This window comes from Ambystoma mexicanum, chromosome 7q (assembly GCF_040938575.1).
Source record: "Ambystoma mexicanum isolate Mex_15411 chromosome 7q, UKY_AmexF1_1, whole genome shotgun sequence".
Taxonomy (NCBI): Eukaryota; Metazoa; Chordata; class Amphibia; order Caudata; family Ambystomatidae; genus Ambystoma; species Ambystoma mexicanum.
This window is the reverse complement of record NC_090941.1, coordinates 1,011,771,783-1,011,794,003: the sequence shown is the minus strand read 5'-3', so window position 1 is coordinate 1,011,794,003 and position 22,221 is coordinate 1,011,771,783. Positions and strand designations below refer to the sequence as shown.

Genomic DNA, 22,221 nt, shown 5'->3' with positions numbered 1-22,221 from the left:
AGTTCTTTAGTGAAGTTAGAAGAATCAGTGGCACGTCTAGATAGGAAAATAGAGGGTGGATCACAGGTGGGGAGTGATCTGGCACAGACAGGTGGTTTCTGCCCATCGGGATGCACAAGAATCTCTCTTGAAATTTGATAGAAGCCACTGGGATGGCATGATTCCTGGGGAGGAGGACAAACCGGGACGATTGCTGGCCTAGTTCATGCGGTAAGAATAGCCTAGATTTGTAATTATTCAGATTCTTAATGAGTACAGGGAAATTGTATGGTCCCAGCAGGGAATAAATGCAGTATTCCGGGGCTGTTACCATCAATTGTATAACAGCGAAGGCACTAATTCGGAAGTTGATGCCGCCAATTTATTATTGCAGGTGCGGTTGCCGACATTAGCGTAGGACCTCCGGGAAAGGCTAGAGAGCCCTGTCGAGGCAACGCTCATTCACCTTGCTATTAATTCAATGCACCCTGCGATGGGTTCCCTGTAGAATGTTATCGCAAATATACTCATATACTGGTTCCTCCGTTAAACGAAGTATATGAACATGCATTTGAAACAGACATTTTGCCAGATTCGATGGGGGAGGGCGATTATCAGTCTTCTTGAAGAGCGGGAAGGACCTCAAGGCCAGTGATCCGTATCGTCCTAGATCATTACTTAATGTGGATCTTAAAATCCTGGGAAAGTTGTTGGCGACTAGGTTGTCTAAGGTGGCCCCAAGGTTGGTTCATCCGGACCAATGCAGATTTGTAGGGGGGCGGAATACCATAATGAACTTGCGTAGCCTCCATCATGTAATGGACCAGGTGAAACACCTCAAGAGACAATTTGTGTTGGCCTCTTTGGATGCAGTAAAGGCGTTTGATTCCCTAGAGTGGCTGTGATTATTCAAGGTGTTGCTAGGTGAGAACATGCTAAAATGGTTAAGGCTGTTGTGTAACAGACCAGTGGCAAGGTTGAAACCAACACTTGGATCTCATTGCAGTGGACATTGGTATGAGGAACAAGGCAGGGGTCCCCGGTGTCGCCCATTCTATTTTCCATGGCATTGGAACTGTTAGCCAGATTTTATAGAATGGACTTAAGGGAGACCGGTTTATTGTCAGGAGGGGTGATGCAGAATATACCCTTAAACGCAGATGATCTGCTGCCATATCTATGTAACCTCGTGGAACATAGGTCTACTATTTTAAAGGTACTAGGTAACATCTGTAGTTTGTCAGCCTTTCACTTCAATCGAGAAAAGTCTATTTTGTTCCCTCTAGCAGGCCTCTGGCATCAGAAGGCTTCTGATCTTCCGGACTGGGGAGTGCGGTGGGACCCAGAGTCCTTCTGATATTTGGGAATTCAGGTTTTTCATGATATTGAGGAGACGTTTGTGCACAATACGGGCCTGGCGCCATCAGGGAGGCAGTTCAATTCTGGAACACATTACCTTTGTCATTGATGAAGAGAGTGGCATTATGTAAGATTGTAGTACTTCCCAGATTGTTGGATTATTTTACCAATATCACATACATGATGAAAAAAACATATTTTTTAAATTGCTAGATGAGAAGATGTGCAAACTCTTGTAGCACACAGGTAGGCATTGGGTAGTCCTGCCGACACAGAGTAGACCATTTCGGGAGGGGGGATTAAATTTACCGGTTTATGAACTGTATTTTATGGCAGCAAAACTACACGCGGTACTTCCCACGGGGGCAGGGGTATTTGGCTTAATGGGAAGCATTCCACGACACCAACAGGGGGTTGAATTGGTATGGAATCCCATGTGAAGGAACATTACAATAAATGTTTTTCAGGTTGTTAGGATAGTGATTATTGACCAAACTACATGTGAAGGGCCTATATAGCCAGGATCTGCCATGGGGTGGGGGGGTAAGGGGGATTTATGCGGTTTTCCTGGTGGACATAAGAGGATTGGTGCTGGCCACATTAGGAGAAAGAAATTGCAAAGTACTAGGGGGCCCTGTACGAAGATGAGAAATGAATTTCCTTTGAACAATGGTGAACAGTATACAGGATCTCGAAAGGAAATTTCCTGCTGTACGCAAAGGTGGTTGATAGATTAGCCAGTATTTGGGAGGCGGTTCCGGAGGAACTGTAGAGTAGTCCGGTGATGCTGTTGTTAATATCACAGGGTGGAGAGAAAGGGAGAATTTTGAGACTTTACAGGGCGCTACAGGGGGTGCAAACCCAGAGATCCTTGGTAATAAAAGAAAAGTGGGAGGGAGATATCTGCTCTCAGATCTCAGAGAGGGAGTGGGTTGAAGTGTGGGAACAGGTGAAGAAAGTATCCCGCAACGTGAGATTCCAACTCATTAAATTTAACATACTGCATCGGCTGTACATGACTCCAGCGAAGTTGTACACCATGAAGGCCTCAATAACTCATGATTGTCCTAGATATGGGACTGGTCCAACAGGGTTTTGCCATGCAGTGTGGGGTTGTTCAATTGTAGTGACTTACTGGAAGGAGGTGATTTCCTGTATTAACCGCTGGTTGCGTGTTGACCGTACGTGTGCCGCAAAAATGTGTCTGTAGGGGGTAATCCCGGGGAAGAAAAGGCACAGAACTATACAGAACTATACAGAGATTCACACAGTTCATGCCAATCTTGGCAAAAACACGTATGGAGATCGCCTCGAAATGCCAAAAAGGGGGGACCATTGTTGAGGCAGTGGATTGAAGATGTACATAGATGGGGTCTGGCAGAGGTAGAGATCTTGAGGAATGCTTGAGATCCTGACTCTGAGGAAGGGGTGGAATTGGATTGGGGTCAAGCTTTGAACGAGCTTGCCTCTTCCTCGGATCGGAAACCCCCCTGAATACTGGATGGCAAATGGATGGGTGGAGACAGGCTGCAGCGGGTGGTATGGCATGAGGATGTTTTAGTATAGCTTCATCATGCATGCCCTCTAACGGCCGAGATATGAAAATGGGATCTTCCGTTTCTTGAACCCGTTCACGGTGGTAATTCAAAATTTTTGCCCTATACTGCGGGAGAGTCTTACACACATGCTCCAACTGAGTACGCATACTCAATCGCAAATTTAGCCTTATTTTAAACAACAACAAACAATCTCGCCAACACCGGTCCAGCAGTGTCTTGCATCAGAACTCGCAACACCCTAACAAACCTAATTCTCCCTGACGCAAAAAGAAATAAAAAATAACCCCCAACCTCTTAAAACACTTCTACTAATTCAAAAAGCCCCAAGCCCCACCCACACAATGGGCTACCAACGCCCTACACCAAACACTTGTATATACACAACTGTTAATGAGAACCCATAATAAAACAAATCTAGTTACACAATGGTGTAGACACTTCTCTGTCTCCTTCTCTCCAGCCGAGGGTACTCAACCATCCTCACGTTCCCTTTCACTCTAGGACGGAGGGATACCAGACCCTCTCCACACAGGACTGTCACTTCCAATACAGTGTTGTCTTTCCTTGTTTACAGAGGAGCTATCCCCCATGAATAGATCACCTTTACTTCTATTTATGGTATTATCTTTCCCTGCAGCGGGGTAGCTTCACTTCATTATTGGTCAAAACTCCTACATTATTTCACAACGTTGTCTTCAATTGTCTTTGAGGCTATTCTCCCTCTCTCTTCTCTTTACCCATGCAGTACACATTGACAAAAACGGTCAATTTACCCCCTCCTTGTCTTTCCCCAAGAGTGCACTCATGGTCTATGTGTTCTAAGATGTCCTCCGATATTGCTTACGCCTCAATTGCCTGCACAGCTGGGTGCAGCGCCCCACTGCAGAGATCAGGCAGGCCTTCAGAGAAACACGGTGCCTGCAAACTTCCTCATGGTGTGCACATGGACTGGTTACTGCAGGTAGGGGACTCAACCCAGGATGTGTGGTCGGGAGCCCCCAGCCTCTCAGGTGTCCTGGAAATCACATTGGGGCTCACTAAAATGTACGGTGTGCCAAAACCTGATCAATAAAATACAATCCAAGTAATCAATAAGGAGTGTACGATTTTGAAGGAAAACAGATTTATTGCGAGCAAATACAGCCGGGCTTCCGATCCGCCCACATTTGAGGTGAGTAGTTAAAACATTAACAGTTGTCCAATATCAAGCACATGTTAATCCCCCACTCCCATTGACTAACTCTATACAAAGAAAATCTGAACGCACCCTATACAACCCAAACCCATTAGTCAGTAACCCACCCATAATCATTTAAATACCGCCCCCTACGGATGACTTAATTGTGTAGTCATCAAGAAATACTCGTTTTGATTGGACAACATTACTAATATTGCTGTTGCTATGCTACAATGGCCTTTTCCCATTGGCCAGGACAACTTCATGATGTGCATGCCCCACGAGACGGCCCAATCATGAAGCGAGTGTGGACCGTGAAGTCTGTACCCTGTGGAAACAAAATGGACATAATACTACTTTCTTATGAGACCAGACAACTTTGCACCCCTCAGCTATTCTCACACATTGCAGTTGTACATTTGGCAACACTTATTGCGACTCCCGCCTTGAAACATGCTGGTTTCCTAGCACCCATCCCATAGTTCACTTGGGAACCAGGTGGTTTTATGAAAAACGCTCCTGATTTACTGCTCCTAAGGACTCATTTCTCAGATGTATTTGCTCTATTTAGCCTTTCGGCTGCAGTTCCAATGGGCCTACCACTTCTCAGTGTGGGAAGTATAGCGACACCCTTGTTCAATACTCCGGCTTGGTCTTTCCTCTAGGCCTTGTTCACACAAAAGGGTGTCCTTCAGTCCTTCACTGCCATTACATTTATCTCCTGCCTGAAACATCTGGGAACAGCAACAATAACCAATCTCTGTATGGCGCTTCACCATTCCGCCACGGGCCTTGGCAATCTGGACACTTGCGTGGGGAAGCAGGAATAAAATCTAATTAAATGAACAGGACAGAAGCTGAGAAAGGCGGCCAAGTGCCCTAAATGACAGAACGTTACCAATTCTTAACTGGGCCTAGTTCAAAATGGCAGGGCTCTGGCTACAGTGGCCCTTATGTTTTTAATGATTAATATCTACCCTACCTAATGCTTCACTGCCTGGCACTTCAGCCAAATACTGAACACAAAAACATGTCCTAATACAATAGTGACGTAATCTAATTCTGCCCACTGCAACACAGACCTCTACTTCAGTAATGCTTGCTAGGAAACCCTTGGAGTGATACGTGTAATTGGCAGCATTTTTTGCTGCCCCTAATTTCACCATATGATGCTTTCTAGAGCGTGTCAAACCTAAGTGCACTTCACACGTGGACACAAATGCTAAAACAAATAATTAAAAAAGACACTAAAATGTCCAGCTGTCCATGCTAACAGAATTGACGCAGCCTGAACCTCCTTCTACGTTTGGGGCGTAGCACCTGCATGCCAACACCCGGCAATGCCAACTCTGCCTTCCTCCTTCCAAAGTTGGTAAATGAGTACCAACTTCGGTTGGGTGATATGGGATTTAAATATGTTCTATGTTAACTGCTTTGGCAAAAGCGCAATATAAATAACACATCATTGTCTTAATCATTAAACTCGCATAGTTATTAAGTTGCCAAATTGACAGTATCGCCACTCAGATACCGCCTTTTCTATGCACATCTTAAACACATGCTATCATGCTACACCAGCCGGGTGGCGTGATTGACCAAAAGATATTTTTTAGCAAAGGTTTCACCAGTGCTCTCCTTAGAGCTCTGGGGACCTGGCCCTCCAGTAGTGATTTATTCACGAAAGCTATTATAAAGGGTGTGATGTTCACTGCCAGGCGCTTTGCAGTACATGCTGGTATAGCAAATGCTAGATCATTGGTTGGCTTCAATTGGAATATCAAGGATTGAATAAGTTCCTCTTCACACGCAGGAAGTGGAAATCCTCTTTCCCTTCCTCGTTTTCTTCTGAATCGTCTCTTCTCTGGGCTCCTCCCATTTTTGCAAAATCCTCACATTGGCAATACTTTCTTGAATATCCGCAGTCTTTTCCTCAAAAAAACTATTAAACTTATTGGCTTGAACCTGTGTGGGAACAATAGGTACCACCGTGCATACTGGGTTCCTGAACCTAGAGACCACAGCAAACAGCGCCCTTGCTTGATTCCCTGCCTGCTCAATGTCCTTATGTAGGAACTCTTTTGTTTCAAATAGGACTGTTTTATACAGTTTTAGTACTCCTTTGGCCTTAACTTCATCACTATCCAATATGGTGGATCTCCAAAGTTAGTTTATGTTAGGCAAGATTGTATGCAGTACCCTTTGGGTGCACTACAATAACCTTGACCTCCTGGCAGTAGGGACCCAACCTTTGGTATAAGTCTGAACTACACAGGTTGGTAGTGTGGTCGAGCAGCCAGGCTTACCTCAAGAGGGGTCAATGTGAGCAGTAAGGTTGTGACACTGAGTTTCACAATACAGTTATCCAAATAAACACTTAACACTCAAGGTTTCTTGATAAAACAATTATTAATTTATTTCAGTCAGTTATATAAGCCTTCTTTAAAACATGTAACACTCAAATACACTTCAATATAACGCACCCTGTTCCTCTAAATCAGATAATACCCATTGGGGAAGGCACACAGACACTTATCCTAAGGTGACCTAAATAGCTGGGACACTATGGACATTGATTTATCACTTTTACATTTAGAGTAATTAGGAGTTTGTGCAAAAGATAGAATAGAGGAATAAAACAAAGTTTAACAAATAATTCACAAACAGGTAATTACTTTTTAAAAAACTTCTAATGCAGAGTAAGTTAACCCTTTCCTGAGGAAAGAGAATAGACAGAGTCAAAAGTAAGAAGAGTCACTCAGGGAGCCACGACAGCCAATGTTAATTGCACAATGTCAAGGGGGAGTGAAGAACTTCTTTGCAGGTAAGTAGAAAGCCTTATACAATGTTGTAGACATGTTTGTAGGAAATAAGAACACTTGAAGGGCCACAAGCTAGGAGGCTTGTGAGGGGCAAAGCTTTAGCAACTCTGCGAGGTAACCAAGACAGGTCTCAACTGAGAGCAAGCAAGGCTACACAACAAGAGGTAAATTCTCTTAGACTTTACAGTACCTCTGGTTTGAAGAAAATGCTTCCAGCTGGCTTCTGTTCCTGTACAGTTCTGCAGATCCTTTTGTTCCTGGGCCTCAGTCGTGGGGACAAGAGGGAGGGCGTCTGGGGACTCCTGCTCTGCAATAAGCGGGTCAGCGGCAGCAATGGGCAAACTCCATTTCAGCGGTCCTTCGGTGTTTCAGCTCCTCGGGTCTAACAGCAAATAGCAACACTGCAGTTCTTAAATGCCACTTCAGACTTTCCTTGCTTCTGGGGTCCAGCACTCTGTTGAGGTGGCTCAGGCTTGGTCAGTCATGCAACAGGGAAGTCCAGAGGATCTTCCTGGTTCTCGGGTCCGACTTAAAAGAAGCACACACAAATTGGTGTTCCTCTCCTTGGCTCTTCGGTTCCAGCAGCAACAGCAGTGGAAATTACCACCAGCTTCGAGGGGATGTCCAGGTGGCTTACTTTGGAGTTTATTGGTCCCACCAACTCAAAGGGAGAAGTCATCCTTGCAGGGCTACTCTAGTCGACAGCTTCAGCACAGCAGCTGGGCTTCACCGGGCAAACCAACTGTCCAGGAGTTGCAGCAGGCGTCTCTTCCAAGTTCTTCTTCGGATTCCTTCGTCCAGTGGTCGACTCTGCCTTCCAAGCCAAAAAGCCTCGCCTTTTATGCAGGTTTCTCCCATTCATTCCAGCCTAACTGTCAATTACACAGCAGGGTAGCTGTCATTGCCGGACAGCCAGTCGGCCAATCACCTTTGGGTGCATTCCTGTAACCAAGGGGGTTAAGCACAGGGAGTTTCGTGCGCCTCCCTCAACTCCCTCACTTCCTGCCCTTGCCAGACATACGGGAGCCAGAGGCGGGCTTCACTCGTGACTCCAGCTAAAGACAAAATGAACAAAGAGAACGAACATGGTTTGGCGAGCAGAGTAAAACTCAAGAAGGACCTTTCCCCAAAGAAATGGCAAAAAAAGAAGACCAGGGCCATTTTGACGAAATGGGCACCATGGGTGCCTTATCGTGGTTGCGAACACAGCTCGTGGTAAAAGCACACAATGGTAGTAAACGTAAACAACTGTCACCAGCCATTAACTGTAGAAAGGGTAACATGAAAACTGTTACATGAGAAACTAGACAAAGGGATATTAAGTAACCCCTCCAGCACCCTATTGTAAGATAGTGTGGGCTGGGTCTAGAAAGTAAATTTAACTTTACTGCTCTTGGAAACAGTAGTTTATCCAAGAGAAGGTATTTAAACCTTTGGGAAATCTAAGACTTCCCTGTGTCACTGCACTGTGTGACACTATGTAAACATGATGCCTATGGAGTTTGTCAGACTCCAAAGTAAAATGAATCGCATACAAATTAAATGAGAGATAAAAAGTTCTAAAGTCCAGCAAAACAGCTGGGGGTCTCTAATATAGAAGGGAATTGGAACATTTCTGAGAATTCTCCCTAACAGTTTGCCCATCACACCTGTTTACGCAGTAAGGCCGGTGTAGGTCCAAACCAAGGTTTTGATTTCTTTGTTTTTTTCAATTTCAAAGGGGCATATTTAGAGCATATGTCCTCTATAATATCTGAGGTAGGCAGTGTAACTTCATCTTTTGACATTCAGTTATCTAAAAACACACAAAGTAAATATTCTTCCATGAAGGTTAGAGACCAGACGTGAATTGCGCCCGATATTCCATGAAAGAATTTCTTAAAGTGAGGGTACATGGCTTACTCAAATAAACCAAACATCATTAAATGCAAATATTATTGTGTGCGAGTGATATCGCCTATGGAGAAACTCACCCCATCTCATTACTCCATCTTATTATATTTTTGGAGGAGTTGTCAAGTTTCTCATTATTCTGTCTATCTCTTCCACCCCATGTCATTACTCCATTGTATGATATTGGTTTAGGGGGATTACATCGATTCTATTTGGTCGTAGGAGAATTGTTCGAATTTCTTTTTTTTTCTTCACAGGTGGATTTTGGTGCATATATATTTGGGTGGAGACCCCTGCAGCCCACCCCATTAACCCCCTACAATGATCATTTCCCTAAACCACCCCCCACATATATATATGCAGCAAAATTCATCAGAAAATCTGTGACAAATTATCCGACGACGAAATAGGCTGCCCAGTAATCTGCCAATCCCATTATATTTATGGAGAAGCTGTCGAGTTTCTTTCTCATTGGTCTGTACTCCATTACATTATATTTATGGATAAAATGTTGAATTTCTCATTGGTCTGTGTTTATCTGTGCTGCTTGCTTCATTCAGTGTATTGTAATGTTCGTTTTGACTGCATGCTCGTTCTGCATGTTGTATGCCTGGATCAGAAGTGAAAATACAAAAGCCAAGTACCACCTGCGTCTCCTCTGCTTTTCACGCGAACAGAGTGGTAACGTTTTTTTTTTTTTTGTAGCGCCCTTTCCTCACCAGAACTAGGCCAATGTATAGGAATCGAGGACATGAAAAGAATACATCAAGAAAAAATACAGGGAATGCAGAAGAAGTGTGGTGAGGTATGGACGATCGACATGACTCTGCTGGGTGGATCTTTGACGTATTACATGATGTTCTCTCTTTTTTATTGCTGTCCGTTTCATTGACCAAAAGTCAAACATACTCCCGTACTTCCATTTACATTACTTGCTTTGCAAAAGAAGCTAAAAATTCACACCAGTCTTCCAGAAGAGGGGATTAAATTGAGCTTATAAAAGAGTACGGGAATGTTTAACAGATGATCAGCCATGTCTGAATCGATGACCCTGGCAACACATATGCAGCAGAGACTGTGGAGAGCCTAGAATTTTTTTTCTTTTTCAAATTAATACTAAATCCAACTGATCGAGCTGGTCATATTCTTCACTCAATATTTTAATGTGGTCTTATATCACCAGACCAAGTTATCCAAACCCAAGCCATGGTCAGACCACTTACTGATAATGTTAACCATAAATTACATGCCTGCTCAACGATACCCCAAGCCACCTAACCCATAGAAAATGCTTCTCTACTGATTCCTAAAGGGAGCATAACTAGCCACCTTTCTTAAATTCTCCTTTGATGCATAAAACAGTCCCATGCGTGATGCCAAACCTGGAACATTGATGGCCAATTGCTGATGTTTGAGTTCACTGTTGCAGAAGACTCCTAGTTTGAAAACCTAGGGAAATGTGGTCAAGAGGGAAAAATGTAGGAGAGGAGAAGAGGGGGTAATGCATTAGTGGCTGGGTGGAAGGTCACTTCTGTTTCTGAAGAGATTAACATCCGGCATTGCAGGGCCATCCGTAGCCGAGTTCCTTAATGTAAGTTACCTCATGGTATTTACGTAGCTAAAATGTCATTGTATGCTTTTTTAAATTAATGGGGTGGTCCCCTGACATTTTGTGATGGATGTCATCTTTCATGTACTGGGTGTTTGCCTTAGCAGTGCCCGGTGGTAGCGCGAGTTATGGTTGCTTAGCTTACCATAACTGGCGAATTTCTGGAGGTTTTTGGTTTAACTTGTAACCAGAACGTCACTTTAACAAGGTCTCTTCACTGAATTTCATGGGGTTTTTACCAGCAATTTGCTACAACTTACTAATATGATACTTACCCCAATATAGGAGCTTTTTTCTTCAATTTTGAAAGTTTCACCTTACAACTCTGCCATTCCCCTCCTTCTAGCATCATTTTCAACACTTCTATGCATTTTTTGCAACTTTTTCCACTGTTTTTGTGTTCACCGATGTTCGCAGATTTTCCGGACAGTGACACATGATCACGTGGCATTATGACGTATTTGCGAACGCATATACACCTGGCGAACGGGCCCATGCTTTATGAACAGTTCAGAACTGCATTTCTAGCTCATCTAGGAACTTTGAAGCTCAAAATGTACCCTTGCACATCTCCTACACCTATTCTTCTCCAGCATGGGGTCTGGCATGGATTCACATGCTCATGAATATTCCCCGTCGTCAGGCTGGGAATCCTCGGTAAAGAAAAAACCAGTATCAGTTTCGTTTCTGATCTGTCTTTCGTAGTAATAACCAATCACTGGTCTCTGCGTCATACTGACCACAGCCAATGACTGCCCTCTACCTAAGCACCGCCTCTGGCAGCCATCTTCAGATTTTTACCGCACGTTCATGTGTTGGGATCCTCGTGCTATTGCTCTCGAGCGTTAGTGCTATTTTTCGCGCTTTTTCACAAAAAACTTCGATTCTTTCGGTCAAAAGAGCCTCAAGCTCCACCGATCCTACATCCGATCAACGGGGACCCGTGTCGGATTCGTCTGTGCCCCTCAAGGGTGAAGATTTCGTCGAGCTACACTTCGGAGGACTCCAGAAGCTTCTCAGGCCCGGTCTCGGAGATGGCCCAGGAGAAGGGAAGCTTGACGCCCGGAAAGCTGTTCAGGGTCTGCCCTGGATGCCAGCTGCAGAACGTCTTTAAGGAGGACGAACACTCTTTCTGCCTTTACTGCCTTCATGAGGACAAGACGCACGTGGAGAAGGACTGTGCGTTTTGCGGCAACATGTCGGAACGGACCATGAAGGACCGCCATCAACGTCTCGCCAACTGGCTGGAGGGTAAGAGCCCGTCTGGTGAGAAGAAGAAGAAATCCGAGCGGTCTTCTAAGACCTTTGAGGGTGCCCCGGCGACGGGGGCCCAACATAAGGCTAAGCACCGCGAGTCCGCTGGCACTGGGAGCGCCGAACGGTCGGGCTCTACGGGCGCCAGGCAGGGCGCACCCTCCCCGGCACCATCAACCACGAGCCAACGCTCTGGGTCGGGTAAGAGGAAGGCCGAGCACCCGGCGAAGCTCCTGGAGAGGCCCCGGTCGAGCTCTAAGGCAGAGGAGGAGCGTGGCAGTGCCCCCTCCCTCAAGGATAAGGCGGTGAGCGCACCTAAGGTGGTGAAGGCCTTGATCCATCCGACCAAGCCCTCTATCGAAACGGTCGCGGCGGCCCTGGCTCAGCCTGTGGAGGCTGCACCAGTGGTGGCGACCTCGGTGCCCAGAATCTCCCTGCCTCCTCGGAGGGAGTCTTCTTTTGTGCCCATCGATAGGACCCCCGTGAAACCCTCCGTGGGGAAGAAGAAGGGGGGGCAGGGCGTCGTCGTAGATTCGGCCTCAACCTCAGAAGAGGAGCTGATCGAGGTCTTAAGCCACGGCCTAGGCGTGGAAGAAGGCCAGCCCGTCGGAATGGACCCCGACGCAGGTGACGAGGACGACATCGTCGAGGATACCGACGGGGCCCCTGCTCGCCCGTCGGATTCCCCTCTGCCAGCGCCGCAAGACAACTCGGCGGCCATTTTGTTGGCCATACAGTCCTTATGCTCCGAGATAAGGACGAGGCTACCGTTACCGACGGAGGAACCTCTCCCGTCGGGGGATCCAGAACCGGGACCTTCTGGTGTTCCCCCTACCAAGAAAAGAAGGATCCATCCACCACCTCCTTTTCAACCGTCGCGCCCCGTCCAGCCCTCCTCCCCGTCCACCCGAGGGGATGATACGGGGACTGACACGGCAGCGACGGGTACGGACGACGAGGCATACGACGAGGATTTTCCGTCGTCGCCTCCCGCCAGGGCTTCTCCGCCCGACGAGATCGGATCTTTCCACTCCATGATCTCCAGGGCTTCCGAGCTTTTCCAACTCTGCCCTGAGGAGAAGAAAAAGGAAGGCTTCCTTTATCAGCGGCGCGAGGCCAAGAGGAAGACGGTCCTCGCAGTGCCTCTGTTGGACGACATTTGGGATGAGGGCCTTTCCCTCCTCAAGAACCCTTCCACGACGCCAGCTAGAAGAGACCGGTACGAGAAAAAGTACCGGGTCCCGGACACGGCCCCCCTGTGCCTCCGGGCGCAGCCTACCCCGGATTCCGTCGTCTCCGCGGCAGCCAGGAAGAAAGCGGGGGGGGTGCGGCCTCCACATCGACTTCCCCGCCGGACGGCGAGGGAAGGAAATTGGATGCTATGGGACGTAGAGTCATCTCGTCGGCAGCGACGACGATTAAAGCGGCCAACGCCTTGGCTATCGTGGCTCGCTACGACAGGGAGCTCTGGTACAAGATAGCTCCCCTGCTGGATTTTCTGCCGGACGACAAGAGGGCGGAGGCCCTGGAGATCCTGCAGGAAGGTGAGGTGGCCTCGGACCACGCCATCACCGTGGCGACGGACATCGCCGACACTGGGTTCCGCCAGCTGGGCAACGGCGTTTGCCTTCGACGTCGTGGATGGCTCAAAGCTACGGACTTCCGGCAGGACGTCCAGACTAGAGTCCTGGACATGCCCTTCGACGGGAACAATCTGTTTGGGAAGACAGTGGACGATTCCCTTCAGGCCATCAAGGCGGATACTGAGACGGCCCGGGCCCTTGGAGTTCTGCAGCAACGACGGACGCCCTTTCGGAGCAGCGGAGGCAAGGGCGCCTCCAAAGGTTCCGGCGGCGGTTTCGCTTCCTACCGTCAAGCGGCCCGCTCGTCGTCGCAAGAGGCCTACAGAGGACGAGGCAAGTCTAGCGGACCCCGCCGTCGTCGCCAAGGAGGTCAAGGCGGCAAGGCCACGTCCAAGCAGGATTGAACCGGCCGTGGGGTCGGGCCCCCACCGAAGCACCCCGGTGGGAGGCCGGCTGGCGGGCTTCGTCAGCGTGTGGGAGTCCATCTCCACCGACCGTTGGGTGCTGGACGCCCTGGCCCGGGGCCACGCGCTCGAGTTTCAAAGAAGGTGCCCGCGCGTCCCCCCCGTGGCCAGGAAAGAACTTCACGCCCCTCAACTTCTCCTGGAGGTAAAGGCGATGCTCAGGAAGGGCGCCATCGAACTCGTCCCAAAGAGGCTTCGGGGCTCCGGAGTCTACTCGAGATACTTCCTCGTGAAGAAGAAGACGGGAGGATGGCGCCCCATCCTAGACCTGCGACGTCTGAACAAGTTCATCAAGGCGCAGAAGTTCCGGATGGTCACCCTCCAGCACGTCCTGGGTCAGCTGGAGGAAGGAGACTTCCTATCGTCGTTGGATTTGGAGGATGCCTACTTCCACATTCCCATCCTAAAGGGGCACCGGAAATTCCTCAGGTTCGTGGTCCAAGGGCGTCATTACCAGTTCAAAGCCCTTCCCTTCGGACTACGGTCGGCACCCAGGGTATTCACCAAGTGCCTCGCACCGGTGGCGGCGCAGCTGCGCCGCGAGGGGATTCACGTCTACCCCTACCTGGACGACTGGCTCATCCGCGCCAAGACGAGGGAGCTCGCCGTGGTCCACACGGCAAGGACCGTCCAACTCCTCACGGACCTGGGATTCTCCGTGAACTACGCCAAATCCCACCTGGTGCCCGCGCAAGTCGCACTGTTTCTGGGAGCGAGGCTCGACACAGTGTCCCTTCTGGCCTCCCCATCGGAGGAGAGGACCAGGACCATCTTGGGCAAGGTGCAACGGATGTTGGTGGCCGACGCGGCCAAAGTGAGGTCCATCAAGTCCCTCCTCGGGATGATGTCTTCCTGCATCTACCTCATTCCCATGTGCAGGCTCCGGATGCGCCCGTTGCAAGAATTCCTGGATGCGCGCTGGATCCAGACGACGGGCAGCTTCGAGGAAAGGATCAAGCTCGACGAGAGCTTCCGACGAGCGATACGGTGGTGGGGCACCCGCGCGCATCTGACGGCGGGCATGGACTTCCAGGCCCCAGCCCACCAGGAGACTGTGACCACGGATGCCTCCCTGGAAGGGTGGGGAGCGCACACCGAAAATCTGCACGCAAGGGGACTCTGGCTCCCGACGGAGAAGTCCCTGCATATCAACGTCCTGGAGCTCCGTGCAGTGTTTTGGGCCCTCAGGTCCTTCCTTCCGTCCCTCAAGGGCAAGGTGGTGAGGATCTTCACCGACAACACCACCACCATGTTTTACATCAGGAAACAGGGCGGAACCAGGTCCCCAGCGCTGTCCAAGGAGGCGCAGGACCTGTGGCATTGGGCCGTCGCCCAAGGGATTTTTCTGGTGCCGTTTCATCTGGCAGGGATAAAAAACACCATCGCCGACTCACTCAGCAGGGAGCTGCGCTCGTGCCACGAGTGGGAACTACGGCAGGATCTGGTGGATCGCCTCTTCCGACGGTGGGGCACACCCCAGATCGACCTGTTCGCGACGGCGACGAACACCAAGTGCCGGAGGTTCGCCAGCAGGTTTCCCCAGACTAGGAGCATGGGCGATGCTTTCTCGTTCCCCTGGGAGGGCCTGTTCCTCTACGCGTTCCCTCCTTTGCCTCTGCTAATCCGGCTCATCAACCAGCTCAAGAGGTCACGGTGCAGGATGATCCTCGTCGCACCTGCGTGGCCGAGGCAGATATGGTTCCCGGACTTGCTGGACTTGTCAGCGTCCCCGCCGATCAAGCTGCCGGCGGACGCGGATCTACTCTCCAGGGAAGGAGGCGCCATCCTCCACCACGACCCGAAGTCGCTGAACTTGCAGGCCTGGCTCCTGCAGCGCTAGAGTTTGAAGGATACGACATACCGGCCGATTGCAGAGAGGTTCTTGCAAAGGCCAGGGCGTCCTCGACTCTTAAATGCTACGGACACAAATGGAAGAGGTTCTCTGTCTGGTGCCGCGCACAGAAGATTAACCATCTACGGATTACGGCTCCCCAAGTACTGCCGTACCTGCTGACGCTGGCCAAAGCTGGTCTGGCACACGCGTCCATCAAGATTCATCTTGCTGCGATCTCCCGATACACCAGAACCACGGGGCGGACGTCCTTGTGGTCTCATCGTCTGGTGAAAGAGTTCATGAAGGGACTGTTCAGATCGTTCCCGCCGGTGAAGGCTCCGGCCCCGGCGTGGGAGCTCAACGTGGTGCTGACCAAGCTCATGGGACCTCCGTTCGAGCCTCTGCACTCGGCCCCGTTGAAGTTTCTATCGTGGAAAACAGCTTTTCTTGTGGCCATCACCTCCGCACGACGAGTGGGAGAGATCCAGGCCCTTTCCTGCAAGGCCCCGTACTTGACTTTCCACGACACGAGGGTAGTGCTCAGGACGCACCCCTCCTTCATGCCCAAGGTACCGTCGGACTTCCATCTCAACGAACCCTTGGTGTTACCTGTGTTCTTCCCGTCGCCTTCGTCGCCGGCTGAGAGGACTTTGCACTCGCTGGATGTAGCTAGAGCGCTGAAGTTCTACGTGGACCGCACGAAGGGTTTTCGGAAGACGTCACAACTCTTTGTGAACTTTGGACCTGTCAATCAGGGGAAGGCTCTCTCGAAGGCTTCCATCTCCAGATGGCTCTCCGGCTGTATCATGTGCTGTCACCGGTTGGCAAACCGACCGCTGCCTGGCCGTCCGAGAGCCCATTCCACCAGAGCGATCGCAGCTACCACGGCGTTCCTATCTGGTGTGCCCCTGCTGGACATATGCAGGGCTGCTACGTGGAGGTCGACGCACACCTTCACGAAATTCTACTGCGTCGACCGGGATTCCAGGGAGGAGTCCAGGGTCGGCCAAGCAGTGCTGCGCAACCTGTTCGCCTGAGGTGAGCCTGGTGAGGAGGTAAGATGCTTAATGTTGAGTTGATGTGATGCTTAATGTTGAGCCTTTGCCACCTCCCGTGGTTGTGCATGTGTGTACTGCTATGTATTCTTTATTCATGAGCATGTGAATCCATGCCAGACCCCATGCTGGCGAAGGAACAAGTTACTTACCTGTAACTGTTGTTCTCCAGCATGGGTCTGGCATGGATTCACATGCGAACCCTCCCGCCTACCCCTCTGCGGCTCTTCACTTGGTCATACTGCCACTTCACGTGCTTCCAAATCTGAAGATGGCTGCCAGAGGCGGTGCTTAGGTAGAGGGCAGTCATTGGCTGTGGTCAGTATGACGCAGAGACCAGTGATTGGTTATTACTACGAAAGACAGATCAGAAACGAAACTGATACTGGTTTTTTCTTTACCGAGGATTCCCAGCCTGACGACGGGGAATATTCATGAGCATGTGAATCCATGCCAGACCCATGCTGGAGAACAACAGTTACAGGTAAGTAACTTGTTCCTTACTCATTATCCATGAACAATCGAACACACAGCACATACTTGGGAGAATATTAGGAAAACTTCTATTTGTCTTTAAAAATGGCACCAGCTATTGCCATCTCTCCTCCCCACGAGCCACCACCACCACCACCACCACCTGGAGTATTTACATAACAAAAAAAGCGTAATACTTCCAAATACAATCAAGAATGACAGGAAGATCAGGTAGAGGACGTGCCCACCTCTAGCACCCAGAGAGAATCATGAGTGTGGCAGTTCTTTACCAATGTTGGAAGTCAAATGCACTGAGTGCAACGCTGTCCTCAGTCGTGGACAACATGGGCAGCACTCTTACGGGACCACCTCCATGCGCCTTCACACCAAATCCAACCACCGGGATGCTCTCAGAAAGGCTGTTCCTTTCTTTACCTCATCTTCCTCAACCAATGCTGTAACCACACAGCCTACTTCTGTGGGACACAAACTCCCACCAGCTACCTTGCAAGCAATAAATTAGGCTGTTGATCCTTATCTTTAGAAAACAGTACTTTGTATATACTGCTACACACCACTCTGCAGGGGAGAGCAATTTCGAAGTGCTTTTGAAGATGTAATCAAGGAGCATGAGAAACACTGCCCTCTACCTTAGATTTAACACACGTGCAACATCTTCCCCTGTCCACTTATCACTCCATATCTGTGGTTGGTGCCCCTTACCTAATTCCCCTCCCCACCTTCCTTTCTGGCCTCTCCTGCAAAAAACACATACACAAAAACACATTTTGGTTCCTTTAGGAACCACTTTTCACAGTTACAAAATAGAACTAAAAAAATAAGTTTATAGACTCCATCTCCGTTAAATATTTCAGTAAAGTAGTTAGATTCAGTAAGATCCTCCAACATTCCCATTAGCATTTTCTACTATGCTAATGGGAATAATTGACAATTGTATGCTGGAGAAAAAAAACGAATTTCTCTGCAATTCTTTTCTCTAGCATGCAATAAACACCATAATTCTTTGCCATTTATAACTATCCACACAGTCTCTGCATTCCCCGCATTCCCCTATCTAGCCCATGCCTTTTAGAAAACCCGGATTGCACTTGCACATCATCCCACAAAACAGCCCTTCTACTGTTTTTACTGTTATGTTTCCAATACTCCCTAATTCCCTGCTTTAAACCATTCACACACATATCCACCAATCACATAAAAAAATCTCTACATATAGCCCATCAAGTATTTTCAACTTCCGCACACCAACTGCCACTTAACAAATCTCGTACATGTACATTTTCCATACTTATACCCAAAAATTGTACATAGTGCTCCTATAAATACACATATGCATTGTGCAGTGACAGAAGTGCATAAATAAAAGGGGCAGTACGAATGGACAAGTGCTCAAGGGAGCTCAGGTGGGCAGTTCCAAGGGATGCCAAGTTGGGAGGCCACTAGCTAACTGCTGGGGTAGAGGAGTCCCAAGGGTGGGGTACATCTTAACCGAACAAAACCTTGTGGGGCAACAGACTGGAACCCTAAGAGCTTGTCGGGTCTGTGCCCTTGCTATGAGAGGGTTAGGTATTGGTTTAAATTCCAACTAAGGAAACAGTGAAGTGTAACTGCAGCAGGCAGTTGTGTTCAACCAGATCCACTGCCCAGGGAATCAAAAAGGACTAGCAAATCAAGGAATTACACAACCACACTGCGCAAATACAATTGATAGATATGCGATTGAAAACAGCTGACCCGTGATTCGACCACAGGTCTTCTTCCAGGCTGATATCCACATATTAAAACAACCAAAAATAATAGGAGTAGTCACGAACATACATTAATCCAAAGTAACAGAAATTTTGCGTTTTTGAAAATTCTAATCAAATCCATCCAAATCGGGGGCCTTAGGGGAATGGGAAGCACGGCATGGGATTTTTCCAAATAGTATATGTTTACATAATCAAGTAAAATAAAATAAAAAATTCATTGGTTGGACCCAACCATACATATCAAAAAAGGATACAGTTGTCGCATATCCTAATCGAGGGAGAAAAAACATAAACCTAAAAGACAGAGTATGAGCATATGCCTTAAGAGGTATCATGGCAACACATTGCATGAAAAACACATGCACAATTGTGAACTTGGCTATGATATCATCCAATGGATCAGAATAATGGGTATCATTCATATTAACTTTGTAATTTCACCACCCCATTTAACATATGTGTGTGTTATTGGCAAATAATGCCCTGTTCTCATGTGCTCATACTATGTCTTTTATATTTGTTTTTTCTCCCTTGATTATATGATATGTGACAACTGTATCCTTTTTTGATAGGTATGGTTGGGTTCAACCAATTAATTTGTATTTTATTTTACTTAATTATGTAAACCTATACTATTTGGGAAAAATTCCCTGCCGTGCTTCCCATTCCCCCAACGGCCCTGGTTTGATTTTAATTTTCAAAAATGCAAAATTTCTGTTGCTTTGGATTAATGTATGTTTGTGACTACTCATATTATTTTTGGGTGTTTTTAATATGTGGATATCAGCCTGGAAGAAGACCTGTGGTCGAAACACATGTTCTCTGTTTTCAATCCTTTTAAATCTGATGACATATCTATCAATTGTACTTTCGCAGTGTGGTTGTGTAATTCCTTGAATTGTTAGTACATCTTAACCGTAACGTTCCTTTAACAAATTTCTTTCTTTCAATTGAATACATTTACATAAGTGAAAATGTTTCATAAGTCGTTCTCAGCAGTGCATACCCCAATGGGCAAATCAGAGTACACATATGTCCTTGCTAAAGGCTAGGCATTCTGCCTACAGCAGATTAGTTATGTCACTATTTATTTTACTTATGTTTCAACAACCAACACAGGACACATTTCCAAAAGCATCGTTTCAGTTCCTGGCTGATGCTCCTCTCGCCACAGCAATCCTGTCCAGCACTCCAGGCTGCAGCCGGAAACAGATTTTCTTTACCCATTTAACCATGGAGCTTCGGCCATGCTGCATGCCCAAATAAGTATATCAGAGTAGGCATTCGTCCTTGCTGAGGGCCAGGCCCATTGTCCATACACCAAACATATATCACTATTTTCTATGCTTATATTTGGACACTTTGGAAAAATAAAACACAAAACAGCTTTGCAAAACCATGCTTTAAGGTCCTTGCCAATACTATTCGCACAACCTTCCTACAAATCCATCCATGTTTTATTTTTTGAAAAGTGTCAAAATGTACATACCTAAAATAGTCATATAATTTAGCTCCCAGTTGACAAAATTAATTCAGACTTGGTAGAAAAATTCAACGTTGCATCTATAATCTTTCTTAAATCTCTTGTGCACATTCGTCAAATGGCAACAAAGTTATAATCCATTTTAAAATGTTGAAAACCCCCTCTAGTTTTGCCCCTCTTCACAAAATCCAACCAACCTTTGCAAAAACATTCAAATCTGGGTCTTAAACCTTTTTACAAACTTTTGTGCAGATTTGTGAAACTGTGAGAATGTCGTCTTGGGAGGATAGCTCAGCTGCAACGTGCTCGCCTTTGTAACAAGACGACATGGAGCAACACAGGTTCGATCCCCGGGTCCGTGCTTAGAAACCTATGGGTATTAAGCGCGTTATAAATAACCTATCATATCATAAGCCTTTCAAATATTTTGGGACCCCCTACCCCTCTAATTTTGTTACCTCTTTTCAAAACAGCAGCATACTTTGTACAACAATTCAAGGTCACCTCTAGAATGATATCACATTTTCATACAGTTTCATTGAGCAGAGCCAACGTTATACACCATCCAAAAACTGCTTTTCACAAACCAAATAATGCAAAAATATGTATGGATGCCCTGAACTTATAGGATGTTAGCGGACATCATAGGGCTGTCCCCGAACTGTTTGCGGACATCGGGGATGAAAAACACCCTGTTTCTTTGGCTTTTTATTGCCATATTCCATCTCATCCTCATCACGCCTCACCTCACCAGAAATTGTTTCATTAGTTTGACAAGTGCAATGTTGTGTTTTTTAATATGTTTTTACTCCAATGTTCGCAGACGACGGGCACTGTCTGCGAATCCAGCGTGGCGGGCGTTTCCAACAAATATGACGCACCTCACGCTTTTCACCATCCAATCACTGGGTGTGTCTGATGTCCGCAGACATTGCGCTGCTCTCTGGACCAATCAGAGGCCTGTCCGCAGACCGAACAGGGAAGTGAGTCTGCAAAACAAACCCAGATATCACTAACTTTTTGGCCATTTTAATAAAAATAACTACTATTCTTCCAAGTATGTGCTCTGTGCTATATTGTTAATGGATAATGAATAAGAATATGTGTAGGAGCTGTGCAAGGGTACATTTTGAGCTTCAAAGTTCCTAGACCAGCAGAAAATGCAGTTCCGAAATGTTTGCAAAGCACAAACCCTTAGGAATGTACATACAAGATGGTTAATCTCTAGATATATAACACATTTCCAATGTTTGAATTCTGACTGTGAGTGAACAAAACCACCTGACATAGATAAGTCAGTGAACAAAAACAAGTGGCCCAGATATTTCATGTCATCAGTGATGTCATCAATTACATTTGTGATGTCATCTTTGATGTCCTGGGTGTTAGTCTTAGAAGTTCACGGTGGTGGCGCGAGTTATGATTGCTTAGCTTACCATAACTGCTGGATTTCTAAGGTTTGTCGGTTTTACTTGTAACCATAATGTCCCTTTATCAAAGTTTTTCAAAACAAGTGCAATACCAAACTTTAAACCTTCAAATAAATTAGGCATCTTTGTACAGCATATTAATATGTTGATCTCTGTGGGACCACTGTATGCCGATCACCACAGTCCATTGATTCCTTCACACCAACTCAAAATCACATTACAAAGTGCAGAGAAAAGCATGGAAAATCTTACCATCTCACACAGAGGACCAGAGACAAATGAAGCCAAGGGATAGCAAAGAGTGTGTGGGGTTTGGTTTTAGAAAATAGAGAGTACGAAAATATATGCATAAGGAAAAAAGTTGTTACTTCAGCTGCTTGACAATAACCCTCATGGCCAGCTTTACAGAGCTCAATGGGACCATGTGGAGGACCTAGTTAGCAGCGTCTGAGCCTCTCAAGTCTGAGATACTCAGAA

At 47.3% G+C, this 22,221-nt stretch overlaps 1 protein-coding gene across 2 annotated transcripts in view; it reads left to right on the top strand.

Annotated features, from left to right (window-relative positions):
- Positions 1-22,221, top strand: part of ATG16L2 (autophagy related 16 like 2) — a 920,492-nt gene that overhangs the window by 272,184 nt on the left and 626,087 nt on the right. For both annotated transcript variants that reach the window (XM_069640243.1, XM_069640244.1), the window contains exon 3: positions 9,492-9,591. In XM_069640243.1, coding sequence (XP_069496344.1) covers positions 9,492-9,591 — 100 coding nt within the window. The remainder of the gene's footprint in view (positions 1-9,491; positions 9,592-22,221) is intronic.